We start from the raw sequence: 14,797 nt of genomic DNA, 5'->3' as shown, positions 1-14,797 counted from the left end.
ATTGTTGTTGTTATTGTCGTCTTTATTGTTGTTTTCTCCTCTGCAGGAAGGATTCGACGGGGATTGGGTCGCGGGGGAAGATCAAGGGGTAATTTGGTAATTTCACAAGTGTGGGGGTTGGGGGGAGGGTTGGAATTACACGTCGGATCCAGGCAATCGTGGTCACGGACGGCGGCGGAACGACCCTGGACGGATGTAAACGGCCGGATCCATTTTTTGTGGGACTGGACGTATTCGGAATGAATTATTTTTTATTTTATTATTTATTCTTATTTATCATTTTATTTCAGGCGGATCAAAAAAAGAACACAAATTTTTGACAATTTTTTTACGAATAGAGACAAATTCAGAGTGAATTATTTTTCTATTATTTTTGTTCACACCTACCGTCCTATTCAGCCGAATTGGGACAGGAGCTCCACCAACCCGGGTCCATTTGCATCCCTGACTTCGTTTAGTTCGGGTATAAATAAGAATTATCTATTTCAGGAATAGATGTAAGTTCAAATATAAGTCTGAAATAAATCAATTTTTTGTTTGAATAAAAATTGAATTGTTTTCGAAAATAAAAAAAAAAAGAATAGTGGGTAGTTATAAATAAAAAATAATAATATTGTCCTATGTTGTATTCGAATTTAAATTTTTAAATTTAAATACTTAACTTTTAAATTTTAAAAATTTAAAATTTAAATTTAAATTTAAAATTTAAAATCTCAAATAAATTTTAAATTTTAAATTTAAGATTAAATCTAAAGTATCAAATTTTAAATTTAAAAAACTTAAAATATTAATTTAAAATTTAGAATTTAAAATTTAAAATTATAAATTTTAAGTTTTAAAAATTTAAATTTAAAAATTAAATAAGAGTGGGAAGCTATTTCAACCCCTATTTCAGGAGGATGAGGATTGTTAATTCCACCCTTTAAAAGAGTTGTTTAACCCGTTATTCCAACCCTTTAACCCGTTAAAGGATTGGATTAACAATACATACCTCCACCGACCATCCCTAGAGCAAGTGACAAAGGGTTTGGTGGTTGGTATCCGAGACCCAAGTTCGAATCCTAGTTGATTCACATTCTAGTTAAATTTATTTCTAAATGAAATAAACGAAGCAGATAACGTGCTATCTATCTCTCAAAAAAACAATACACACCTCCNTATATTGGAAGTGGTGAATTTTGGATATCTATGGGGGTGTTTGACCTAGATTGCAAAAAGAAAGTTTAGGGTCAAAACATAATACTTTCACTCTATTTTTTTTTTTCTTTTTTTTTTTTTTGGTAATTGATATGGAATGGATCTAAATAAACAAAAATATTTGAAAAAACTTCAAAAATCCCCCTGTGGTTTCGTACTTTTTATTTTAGTACTCTATAATTTAAAGTGTATCAAGTTAGTACCTTATGATTTCGCACTTTCCCACTTTAGTATCCTGTGGTTTAAAGTGTATCAAGTTAGTACTCTGTGATTTTATTTTTGTATAAAGTTAGTACCCTGTGATTTAAAAATCATAGGATACTAAAGTGAGAAAGTGCGAAACCGTAGGATACTAAAGTGAAAAAGTGCGAAACCACATAGTACAAACTTGATACATTTTAAACAACGGAGTACTAAAGTGAAAAAAGTGTAAAACCACATGGTACTACTTGATACACTTTAAACCACGGGGTACTAAAGTAAGAAAGAGTGAAACCATAAGGGGGGTATTTGAAGTTTTTCCAAAATATTTTTAAGAGTTTGAGTTTTGACTGATGAATCAAACAACAAATATAAATAAATCAAACAACAAATATAAATATTTACGATAAAAAATTATTTTTTCCTTCTATAATTTACGGTGAAATAAATAGGCCCCTAAGGAATTGTTTGGTTTGGTGTAAATGAAAGGGTGAAACTCAAGTTCCATCATTTCTGATATTTACTTTGTTGTAAGTCAAAAATATAATATAATTTTAATTATTTTAAACCTTCACTTCACATTCTCTCGATTTTTTTCTTTAGAGAGTATCGAACTCACGTTCTACCACACTAAACTTTTTTAAAAAATTATTAAATATTAAAACTTAAACATACTTCTTTTAGAATGAATTAGAGTTTTTTTTTTTTTACCCATAAATTAAGATTACTTTCAAATAATAATAAAAATTTTAATTATTTAATAGGTCGATTTTTTGCAATTAGATTCTTATCTAACCTTTTTTCCTATATTCACATATATTTTAGAAAAAACTTCAAATACCCCCTTGTAGTTTCACTCTTTCTTACTTTAGTGCCATGTGATTTAAAGTGTATCAAGTTAGTACCTTGTGGTTTCGCACTTTCTCACTTTAGTACCCTGTGGTTTAAAGTGTATCAAGTTATAGTATCCTGTGGTTTCAAACTTTCTCACTTTAGTACCCTGTGGTTTAATCTTTCATTAAGAGAAAAATAAAATCGCAGGATACTAACTCGATACAAAAATAAAACCATAGGATATTAACTTGATACAAAAATAAAGCCATAGAATACTAACTTGATACACTTTAAATCACAGGATACTAAAGTGAGAAAGTACGAAACCACATGGTACTAATTTGATACACTTTAAATCACAGGGTATTAAAATAAAAAAATATGAAACTACAGGGAGATTTTCGAAGTTTTTCCTATATTTTATTAAGTCCAATCTCATTATTATCATATGCACTTTAATCTGGCAAACAACATCTGTTGTCTCTTTTGGAATATCCAATGTATCTAGTGTTGTCGAATCAGACTTATTATCAAATTTATTCAAAATCTTAAAAAAAATCCAATATTATATTTGCGTGACTTATTTAATTAAAAGAGATAAAGATTAGGAATCAATCGATGCAATTAACCCAAATAAGTCTAATATTTGTGGTACATTGTGAAATTATTATTGTTTATTATTATTTTATAGGAAAAAGTAGGAAAAAGCTAAAAAAGTTGAAGTGCCCCATGTGGGCTTTTTGTAGGGGGAGTTGGATCCACGTAGATCAAACAATGACATCGAACTAAGCGACGAATTAAGACGAGGAACAATGGGTTTCTTATTAGAATTAATTTTACACATGTTTCAGTAAATAAAGTGAATGGTAAATATATTACTATAAATTTTAGCTATTATATGTTATTTTTATAAAAGTTTCGATGTTTTCAAATATGTTCTTATGATTTATTACCGTTAGAGAATTGTTTATATTTTTAATTTTACCATCATAAATATATTTTTTTAAAATCCATAACAGCATAATATAAAAAAAAAGTAAAAATATCAAAAACTAATAAGAGTTAAGTATTTAATTTATTGTTAACTAAATTTTTTTAATGAATTCTAACGATAAGAACATATTTGAAAATATCATGATTTTTTACCGAAACAGTATATAAAAGTTGAATTTTGTAGAGATATATTTGTTATTTACTGTATTTAGCAAAATATGTATAAAATTAATCTTTATTATTATTATTAATATTATTATTATTATTGTTTGGTTGGAACTTGGGACTGTACATTGAACATTTAGTACAATTAATTGAGTGGGCTACATTAATAAAGAAACATATCATTCACTAGCCTTGAAATGCGTGCATGCTCACCAAAAATATATTGGATTAAAAAGTAAAAAAAAAAAAAAAACACTGATCAAGTGACCTATATCATATGGTGGTAGGTTAAGCTAGTTAGGATATACTTTACCCTCCGTTTGGTTCGCGGTTAAGAAAAAAGTAGCTATTCTAGGGATAGAGTTAAGTTCAGGTTAAAGTGAGATTAAAATTTTTTTGTGTTTGGTTGGGGGTTGGAGTTAGTCTAGAATAATAAAAAACAGTGCTTGGTTGGAGTAGGTGGGATAAGAAGATAATGATTGATAAAGAAGGATAATGATTGGTTGGAGTAGGTGTGATAAGAAAGATAGTCGGTTATTTTGAATAAAAAATAATGTTTGGTCGGAGTTTGGTTGGATTAGGTGGGATTAGCTAATCCGGAATAATTTATTTGAGGTGGGATGGGTTAGCTAACATCACCCATTTTTTGGGGTGTTTGGAGATAAAATGGGGGTTAAGGATTTATTCCACCCCTTAACCCCCAACCAAACAAGGGTTAATAAGTGTCACCACAGTCTAGTACAGTTGTATCGTGTTCATTTCTATCTAAGGTGTTCGGCTAATTTGTTTTTATCAGTATAGTTCATTTTGTACTTATAAATTTTCGACCGTTAGATCTATTCATTTAATCATTTTCACTTATTGGATTATATTATTCAACCAATTATCTACTCAGCTCTAAGGAACCATTATCATTCTAATTGGAAATCACTGTCATCTTAACTGTACATCACTTTATTTAACGGTCAAAAATTTATAAGTATAAATAGGTTTATACTCATAAGAATATAAAAGTCCTAGCCCTATCTAAAATATCAATAGTTGGATGCTTTGGTTTTACACAGGTGCGTATGTGTTCATATTAAAAAGATGATTTAGTATATGAATTTATGGAGAAACTACTGTGTAACTTACAGAGCATATAAATTTACTGTAACGCTCCAACCCGTTAGAATTAATAAACTCTGCACAGATCAAACCGCAAGCTTAAAATGCTTAAACCTAACTATTAATTATGATATGACTATCACATATTAGGATGTCAAATATTTTTTTTCGTTTAGATCGAGATTCTACTATTTTCGTTTTTTTTTTTTTTTTGAGAAAAAGGTAGCAAGCTACCTGCTTTATTTATAAAGCAGGGTGAATTAAGCTTAAAGTTTTACAAAATTAAAGGTTAAGTGAGTCCCAGTAAATAAAAAAATTGAGGGATCTACCTAAAAATGTAGTATAATTGAGGGGTATCCATACATTTTCACCCCAAATATAAAATTATAAAACCTATAAATAATTTAAGTTGATTCTTGCACGTTGATCTCCTCCGCTACTACACGGGTCCCAAATATTTTTTATTAAGGAAAAACGCATGTAGACCATCTTAACTATAGGATATTTTGAAATAGGCCCCTAAATTATATCAGATTGATTAATAATTTTGTCAAATTTAATAGTTCAAATTATTTTCTAATGAATAAAACTAGATTTATTAACTTATAATAGCTAATTTAGTTATAAAATTTAACCGCAAAATTTAACTTTAATTTATTGTAAAAATATCAAATAAAAAAGTTAAAAGTTAAAAAAATATTAATAAAAAAAGAAATAATTGCATATAAATTGCCACAAATATGTTATATATCTCTACAAATTTTGAAAACTTGCGAAAACTTATCATATTATAATATTATAATAATTTTGCAGATATCATGATCGGCAGCTATTTATCTGCATCGATTACTTCGCATAAGGGCAAAATAAATTTTTTAGTCAAGAAATATATTTATATTTTTAAAGTTTGTAGAAATACAAATAATATGTTATAGAAATATATTTTTAATTATTTAGAAAAAAAGTTTAAAGTTGAGGGGTCTATTTCAAAATTATTTAGAGTTGTGGAGGTCTCCAAACACTTTTATCTAAAATTTCACCTAAAATTTTTTATCCGCACCGTGTTTTTATACGTTTCCTCCGCATACTAATTATTGGGACACGTGTTCTTACTTGTCCAAATTTTTATGCGTTTGCTTCACCGCGACCTCTTTTTCATGCCACATCTTACCCCAATAATGTTGTTGTGATGTAATAATTATAAATAGGAAAAATTTCAAATATCACCCCATAATTTCGCACATTTTCGCTTTAGTATTCTATGGTTTAAAGTGTATCCATTTAATATCATGTGGTTTCATTTTTCTCTTTTTATTATCAATTTTTCTAATATTTTTCTTAAATCAGTGACAAATTAAAATTAAAGGGTACTAAAATGAATATTCTAGCTCAACTATATATATATATATATATATATAGAGTCCGGCTACTATACTTTCGCCATTAGATCTACCCCTTTGAACCATTTCCACCTGTTAGATCATGCTATTCAACCAACTATCCACTCAACCCCAGGGGACCATTATCATTCTAAATGGGGACCACCATTATCCTAACCACACATCCCATCAATCAACGGTTAAAAATCTATGAGTATAAGGAGGTCTATAGTCATAAGAGTATAGGAGCCCCATCCTATATATATATATATATATATATATATAATTAGGCTGGAATATCATTGATAGCACCAATGACTTGGTGGTATTAAGTTTTCTACCATTAAATTAAAAGACGTGCGGTTATGATCACTCTTTTATTTCTCTTAATTTCTCTTCTCTTTTATTTTAATTATTCATCAAAATTGATCAACAGTTTGAAGTTTAGGACCACAAGGTCTGCGTACTCCTAATAGCATAGTAGCCTACTATATATATGTCTGAACTATGTCGAGCAAAATACAAGTGAGCTACCACTAGCTCATGTTCAGCTCATTAAAATTTTGAACTGAAAAATTCAGTTTGTGTTTAGATTGTTTATTAAATGATCCATCGATTTTGAGCTAAATACGAGCTGATTCGCGAATAGCAAGTTCCACAACAAATTAGATTGCTGATATAGCCTGTAATAGTGGATCTATACTGCCCAGGACACTACCCGGACAGGTTTGGGCTGGTTTAAGCCTATCTCTTCCTTCCCGTGACCTCGCCAACGCACTCCAAAATTTGGCGCAAAATACTGAAAAAAAGAGCAATGCTAAGGATACCCTTAAAAAAATGGGTGTATGATTTACACTCATCCAATCCAAGGGTGAAATTTTCTTCACTTGTCACATCATGTGATTAGCGAATAATTTTTTGTCTTTAGATGGTGAGATGTAAGATGTACACCTATCTGAAAAAAATGTACACACTACTTCTAAATTTTAGTGATTTATTCAATTGGTAACTTTTTCTTCTAGTGATTTGACCTTATAGGCTTTCAAATCCTACAAAGCTGCTTGAAAAATATAGAGATGTAATATAATGAGTTAGACGGCTATACTATCGGTAACACAGCGACTTCCGTACTGTTAAGTTGTTTTTAATGATGCTGCTTCCAAATCAACGATTGGTTCCCTTTAAACTTGTTTTATACTATTGAAAGTATGTGGGAACTAAATTTTATTATTTTTTGATATTATTTGGCTAATGATCAAAATGTTTCAAAATTGATAATTTTAATAGTCAATGTGATACGTTTGTAAATTTAACAGTACCGACCGTCCCTAGAGCAAGTGGCAAAGGGCTTGGTGGTTGGTACCCGATACCCAAGTTCGAATCCTAGTTGATTCACATTTCTAGCTAAGTTTATTTCTAAATAAAATAAACGAAGCAGGTAGCGTGCTACCTATTTCTCAAAAAAAAAAAAAAAAAGTATAAAACAACCCAAATCTGATAAATTTTTTACAGAATTTTTTTTACTATTTAGAGTAAGATCACTACCTACAATCTTAAATTCAAGTCTTTTATTATCATATTTTATGAAAATTTTGTTTTCAGCCATTTATTTTTAGACTACTCATTTTATAAGTAAATGATCTCGAAAAATTATAAAATTTAGTTTCCAAACGAAGCCGATCGTTAATTTGTAAGCCGCATCATTAAAAGAACTTAATAGCACGAAGACATCCGTGTTACCGATAGTATAACAGTCGGACTCCTTTCAAAATTAAAAAAACTTTATGGGATCATTTAAATATTCTAAATTTTGAGGGTGACTATGATTTATGATTTATCAATTTATAATTTATATATAGTGTAGGTGAACATGTATAAAATTTGCGTGAACTATATGCCATTTTCATCCGATTATCCTATTTTTCAAAAGTTTTAATTTTAGTACTTAATCTTTCAATTTATTAAATTTCAGGAATTTAATAGCTCACTAAATATAAAATTTAAGTTAATTGTATATTTTAATGAATTTATAGTTATGTGAGTTGTATAAAATAAATTTTGGAGTTAATAGTTTATTAACTGGCTCAAATTAAATAAGTTAAAAAAATTAAATGATAAATTAAATTTTTAAAAGGTTAAGTTGTTAAATCAAAATTGGTCATAGTTGAGGTAAATTTTATACATTGTTACCTCTCGTATATAAGTAACCCTTCCCTTTTCCTTCTCCCGCACACTTCCTTTTCCCGCCACGGCGCCACCTCTCCCTCTCCCTCTCCCTCTCTCTCCTCCCAAAACCCTAACAATGGCGGAAGCGGATCCCCTCTTCGTCGAGATCGAGGAGATCAAGGCCCTCTCCGATCGATCCCTCGCCTACGCCGCGCTCCTCCGCCTCCTCCGCCTCCTCCTCGCCTCCCTCCTCCTCCTCCTCTTCCTCCTCTCCTACTCCTACCTCCCCCTCCCCTCCTCCCCCTCCTCCTCGCCGACGTTCACCGCCCCGACGAAGAGACGTACGCTCTTAAACTGCGCCAGTTTCATTGCTATCCGGTCATAGCATTTTGATATAGTTGTGTCAACATTAAAACTTTTGATTTTACTATTTTGTTTGTTCAGCTCAATTAGATATTTAGCAGTTAGTTAATCCTGTTAATTCTGTATTGTTCGCTATAATGTAGTTTCAAGCATCAAGTTTAATGGAATTATCAATCATTTTGGTCAAATCCCCAATTTAATTTGGCTAAAATCACTCAATTCAAAAAAAAAAAAAAAACTTGAGGGGTCTCAATACAATTTGACCTTGTTTAATAATATATTTTACTACATTATCTCAACTTTAAACTTTTGATTTTACTGTTTCGCTTTATTATTGACTGAATATTGGTAAGCTGATGAAATGCTATGCTCCATGATGGAATGCACCATAAAAATTGTTATAAATACATTGAGAAAATGGTACAAATACAGTAAGGTTTGATAGTAGAATGAAAAACATTAAATTTTGTGTATCTATTTCAATATTTCCGTAGGATTAGATTGTAAAAATCAAAATTTTATAGTTCAAGTACATATTTTAAAATGTGTTATAGTTCAGATTAGATCTGTATGCTTTTACTTCTCTTATTTTGTTACATTTCACTTTGTTGTGCTTTTATTTAGTTCTGCGCAAGCTCTGAAGTGCTTTGGTTTCATGTTATATCACCCAGCACTTGTCGCAACTATTTCAGGTAATTAACTGATTCTTGATTTATAGCCCTCAAAATTGATCTATTTTTTCTCTTTTTTCTTCCCTGTTTATAATAGCGGAATGAGTGTGTTTTGTAGAAGAAATGGCTCGATCGGTGTTGGACTCATTAGTAAGCTAATTACAACTACACTGATGAAGGTTGGTTCGATTTGTGATTGTGGGTTTTTGATGCGTTATAGGAATGTATTTGGTTAGTAGTAATATAGGCTTCTTTCTTCTGTTTCTAAACCTTTTTTTTTTTTTAATTTTTGCTTGTAGGCTGTTTGCAACCTGGCTGTGTGGTGTGTCTCAATTCAGCAATTACAAGCTTCGGTTATTGAGTTGGAAGCACATTCCTTAATTCGGGCTATTGTCCATGCCCTGGACAATCCGTTTGGTTCATTGTCAACAACATTTGAGGCAACTCAGGTCCCTTTCTTGCCCAAACTTGTACATATAAGAACACGCTTTAATTGTTTATAGTAGAAATTTGTAGAAGATCAGAAATGTAATCATGTGGTTTTACATTAGATTCATTGTCTTGTCACTTATCCACCTTGGCTGGGATGGTTTCGTGTATAGAATCATGTATATACAAATTTGGGTTTACAACTTTGGTTTCTGACAACTTGGACATTCTCATGGTCCAGCATGCGAGTAGTCCACACCATGGTGATACGTATGTATGATTAACTTTTTATAATAAATGATATTTGACTCAAGCATAGTTGAAACTTTTTCTTATTTTGCACATTACTCTAGGCTCTCAACTTGGTGATGTGTAGTCTGATTAAGAACTCGTTGACAATTATAGCTGATTCTAAAACTCCATTGAAGGCTGTGATGAAACTGGCAAGTCAAATTCCTGAGAAAATGAGAGACTTGTTGAGTGTATGGCTTCCACCAATTTATAGAAGACTTCTGAGTGATAATAACACAGAAAGGAGTACGGCAGAGAGATGTCTTTTGAAGATGTCATCCATCATATTACCTCCTCCACCACTTCTTTCCGAGGTACTATAACATCTGCTTGTGGTATACTGTTTTGTGAAAAAACTTCACTTGTTGATTCTGTTATAGCCAACTTAAACATATTTAAGTAAATGCTTTGTACTTTTTTACTGAGTTATGAAAGATGAATTTATTTGCAACCATCCAAAAAATATATATTAGACGATGAAGTTTTGGCATATCTATTTTCTTCTTCAGAAAAATTTCATGCCGGGGAGTTACTTGTTTATATTATTTGCTATAGCATGCATGAGTAAAAGCTTTCTCAGTGCTCTTGTAAGAAATAAATATTCTAGATATGTGCTATGATTCAAGGCTGGTTTTGGCTTTTTTTTTTTTAGTACCAAAATTTATTCGTGATGCTAGAAAATTGTGATTTTTTTTATAAGTCTCTGTTTCAAATAAAATTCAGTTTTCTGAGTATTACAAGGTTTATAAGACTTAATATCACTAATTTCTGTTTATTTTGATGATTATGGAAAACAATGGTTATGGACAGTTTCCGATTATCAATCGCTATTCTTCTTCTTTTCTCGCACCAAACAGGGAAAAAGTTAATGTACAACCAGAAAAAAAACAAAACAAAACAAAACATGCATTTTTGTTTCTCTTCCTGTATTCCTTTTTCTTTATCCCTTTTTCTTCCCGTAACATGACATTCTCCGTTCTTGCATCTGAAATATTCCTAACTCTTGTTGGCATTCTCATATAAATGAGAATAGTGCTGAACCTTTCCTGCTGCTATTCTTCCAAGGCATATATAGTATTCAATATAATAACCTGAGTTTGTGGTCTACATGTTTTACTTATGCTCTAGCCAACTCTATATTGATGGAAAAGCCTTGGATGCTGTTATGATGATCTCCTGAATGCTTCAACAGGTAGTGGCGTCGAACCTTAAGAAAGAACTGCTTCTACGTATGACAGACATGCTACATGATAATCTGCAGAATGTTCAGGTGATTAAAGCATGGGGATGGTATGTATCATTACTCGGTTCCACTGGTCTCAGTGATAGGCATCTCCTCAACAAATTGCTTAAGATTCCTGAAAAGACGTTCACTCATGCTGATGATCAAGTCCAGGTTGCTTCGCTGGTAAGCCTGTCTGCATTCCTTTTTCAATAGCAAGGTTAAGTGCATGTTTGTCCTCTTTGGGTTCTGGAGCTTTTGTTAGCAGGAAGCTCAAATGCGCTTTTGAGCCCTAAAAATAGTAACTCCTACCAAAAGTTCTCTTCCTGCTGCAGCAGGAAGCCCGTGGGGAGATATTAGTGAAAAAGCTTTTCGAACAGCTTTTGGCCAATGGTACTTCTGCTGAAGCTATAGTGGAGCTAAGCATGACCTAGATCATTATCTTATCTTTCTGAAAATTAGTTGGCTTTTGCTTGACAGTATGATGACTGTATCTTTAGATGCACAGGTAGCATGGCGACATTTAATTGATGCACTTCTTCCGCCTCACATTAAAATTATTGAGAGTAAGATAGCCTCAGAAGTATCCACAGTTGCTTCATTTACAGCATTTACCAGGAATTGTGATCCTCACCTATACGGTCTTCTAAAAAAGATAAAAATGATTATGGTCCCCCTAATAGGGATAATGTCAAGCAAGTGCGGTGTAGCTGTTCGTTCGTCCTGCCTAAGTACATTGCGCTATCTGCTACACAAGCTCGATACTTTGGTGAACCATCAGTCAATTTTACAGACTATATTTGGACCCATGCTTGAAGTAACCTTTTCCTCAGTACTGGATAACCAGAACATGTGCGTGTGGAACTCGTGCATCAATCTACTTCATGAATTTGTTATGTCAAAAGATAAGGAAATTGCCTTCGGTGAAGAACAATCGTGCTATGATAAATCCTCATGGAAAGATCACCCTATCAAATGGTTGCCTTGGGATATCAATTATTTAGACTTTCTTCTAAAGATGATTGGTATAATTGTCGGCCCGGAAGAAATGAAATGTATGAACTTTGAGACCAGAGTTGTGGCCATGAACGCTGCCTTAAAGATCTTCAAATCAGTTTTGAAGGGTGTTAAAATCAAATTTAGTAAGTCATTCACTTGCAATGATTGGATCCAAATCTGCATTACTAAGATACTCAAATTTGTGACAGAGGTGTGCGAAGGTCTTGTTTTAGAAAAAAATGTTAATCTGCAATTTGTGGAGGCTATTATAGAGGAGATAGACCATTCAATACTAAATTCCCCACTTTATGGGGCCAATTTGGATATCAAGTATATCTGTGACTTAAAATGTCCTGAAAATATTAGTCATTCAAGAATATCAACTCCGCCAGTAAAAGCTCTTGGTTACATGGATATGGTTTCTCCAATGGTTTATACAACTATACTTTCTCTCTCTTTGGTAGCTCAGTCCATCTTAAAATTGCCACCCGAAGATGCTATGTTATATGCCAAACAACAAATGAATGTTCCATTTTTCTTGGCGAACACTTTAGACAATCTCCATACGGTCGTCAGCTTTATGTATATGCACATCAAAAAGCCCATAGATTGTATGCTAAACATTTTAATGATGTGGAATATAATTGGTCAGGGACTGAAAGAACAAATTGGCCATGTCTCAGCACTTGATTCTCCTACTGTTGATTATAGCGCTGTTCATCAGTTCTTGTGCTTTCCCCTTCTTCTGTTTCTTTCTCTTGAGAAGAAACCAGCTACTTTAAGAAGTGGAAATTGTTCAGAATTTTGTGTCTTTTCCTCACAACAAGAGGTAGAGATGGAACTGGTTATTGAGGTGTATAAATCGCTACATGATTATTCTATTCATGGTACGGAAACTGTAACTTCTTCAACGAATGATTTCACAGAGGGCCTATGTGAACTTTTTGTCAGTGTGCTTAATAAGAATATGATCTTATTTGTACACAACATTGAGTGCTGTTTACAGAAGAAATATCCAAAAATTGCTATTCTTTCTGTTATTGGTGAAGCAGCCATTCAGATGATCACAAATACAAAGGTCTTTGGTTCTGCACCTCAACAGTCAAAAGAATGTGACAAATATAGTCCGCAATGCAGTCCTATCAAGTATAGCTTGGGACTTGTTAGCAGGTACTTGTCGAGATACTTGTTTTTGGATCTGAGTTTAAATATCAGTTTTTTTTTTTTTTCAGAGATGAATCAAATCAATAAACTAAACAATACCAACTCCTAAATAGTGCTTCATTGTGCAATATATACAGGTTTTTAGAGTTGTCACTAGTAGCTTTTAAAGCAAGACCACAAGATGAGCACCATGTCACAATAAGGTAATAAGCCATGCAGAATATTTACCAAAATGCGTTTCCATTTTGCTAATTATCACTTCATGATTCCAGCGATTACTATTTTTTCATTCCGCATACTTGTTTGTGTTTCATACTGGTTCATAACACTCTCCCTTGCTTCTCTTATCATCCGTGAGTTTCAGGGTTTTTGAAGCTCTAGATAACTTCAGCAGGCTTCTCTTCTTGAAGCAAGACATCCTTTTGCTGTTGGAGGTTTGTGCTTCACGGTATCTTATGATATTTACGCCAGTTGCCTCGTGTTTTTCCACATCATTAGTCAATATACCTTGCAAATTATGATTTTGTATTATTTTTTTTTTGGTGCAGTTGATTTCTGATCCATTGTGTCAATGGCTTTCTTCATGTGCCAAAATATATTGCGAGATACAGCAAGGAGGGCTTATTAATCAGCTTCTGAACATCTGGTCTCGTATTTTGGATTGCTTGACGAGAAGCCAACCACCAATTCTCTTCAACTCTTCTTTCCTCGAAACTCAAGCATCTCTCCTTCAAACAACTCTAGGCCACCCGCATCTGCCAATTTCGGATGTTACTATTGAATTTTGGAGAACAACTTACAATCGGAAAGTAAGCTTACGATACCCTTCCTGCTTACTACCGACACTAGAGAAATTATCAAGAAGTGGAAGAATTATCTTGCAGAAGGATTCTGCTGCTAATGATGCCTTCTCATGCAAACAACGACGTGGTTCGTCGCGAACACCTGCAGTATCAAATCCGCAGAAGAGGCCATTAAGTGTAATTGCATCGGAGTTCGAGAATGATCATGGGCTTGTAAACTTATACAAGGGCTTCAAAAGAAAGAGATTTAAAAGCGAAAATGGCCCGATAAAGGGAATGAAACATGTAGAAAGATTTGAGGATGTTTCTAGTTCTGATTGTAGGATGGATACAATGTCTGCTTCTAATAATCTATCAGAAAGGAAAGAGCCTAGAAAGCCAGAGTACATAATGGAAATGCTTAGGAGAAAAAGATAGTTTTTTTTTTTTTTTTTTTTTTTTTTTTCTTCTTAGCTATATTCTTAAGATATTTCTAGGTTTTTTTTTTCCTGTACAGTTGCTTATGTACACCAAAAACTACAACCGTTGGATCGTGATCTGTACGATTCTGTAATACGGTCCAGTTATAGGTTTTTTCTTTCTTGGTGTAAAAGAGATTTTTCTTTTTCTTTTTCTTTTTCTTTTTTATTAATTGATATTTTGTTCAATATGGTGATAGAGTTGGTCTTAATTAATTAGTTTTGAAGGGTCACTGGACCAACTCTAAACAATTAGGGCATGTTTCGTAAACTTGAAGTGGAAAAGTAGTGCAAAATGGGAGTTTTAGGGGGCTATTTTATCGACATTATAAACTTTTGAATTTTTAAAATTGAG

The 14,797-nt window shown here is 32.5% G+C and overlaps 1 protein-coding gene across 1 annotated transcript; it reads left to right on the top strand.

The window, feature by feature from the left end:
* On the top strand, positions 8,343-14,401 carry LOC109711606. Its single transcript, XM_020234746.1, has 10 exons — positions 8,343-8,383; positions 9,030-9,097; positions 9,195-9,255; positions 9,376-9,525; positions 9,934-10,110; positions 10,989-11,204; positions 11,527-13,187; positions 13,319-13,384; positions 13,546-13,615; positions 13,730-14,401. Exons 3-10 carry the CDS (start codon positions 9,250-9,252, stop codon positions 14,399-14,401), a joined length of 3,018 nt encoding a protein of 1,005 aa, XP_020090335.1. The 5' UTR covers positions 8,343-8,383; positions 9,030-9,097; positions 9,195-9,249.

The sequence above is a fragment of the Ananas comosus genome, linkage group 6 (assembly GCF_001540865.1).
Source record: "Ananas comosus cultivar F153 linkage group 6, ASM154086v1, whole genome shotgun sequence".
In the NCBI taxonomy this organism is placed as follows: Eukaryota; Viridiplantae; Streptophyta; class Magnoliopsida; order Poales; family Bromeliaceae; genus Ananas; species Ananas comosus.
This window is presented reverse-complemented; position numbering and strand designations above follow the sequence as displayed.

Bases quoted from the DNA above. Each gene is read 5' to 3' on its own strand.
- LOC109711606 (XM_020234746.1), top strand. The intron at 13,188-13,318 runs GTACTTGTCGAG...CAATATATACAG, and splicing joins AGCTTGGGACTTGTTAGCAG to GTTTTTAGAGTTGTCACTAG. The intron at 13,616-13,729 runs GTTTGTGCTTCA...TTTTTGGTGCAG, and splicing joins ACATCCTTTTGCTGTTGGAG to TTGATTTCTGATCCATTGTG.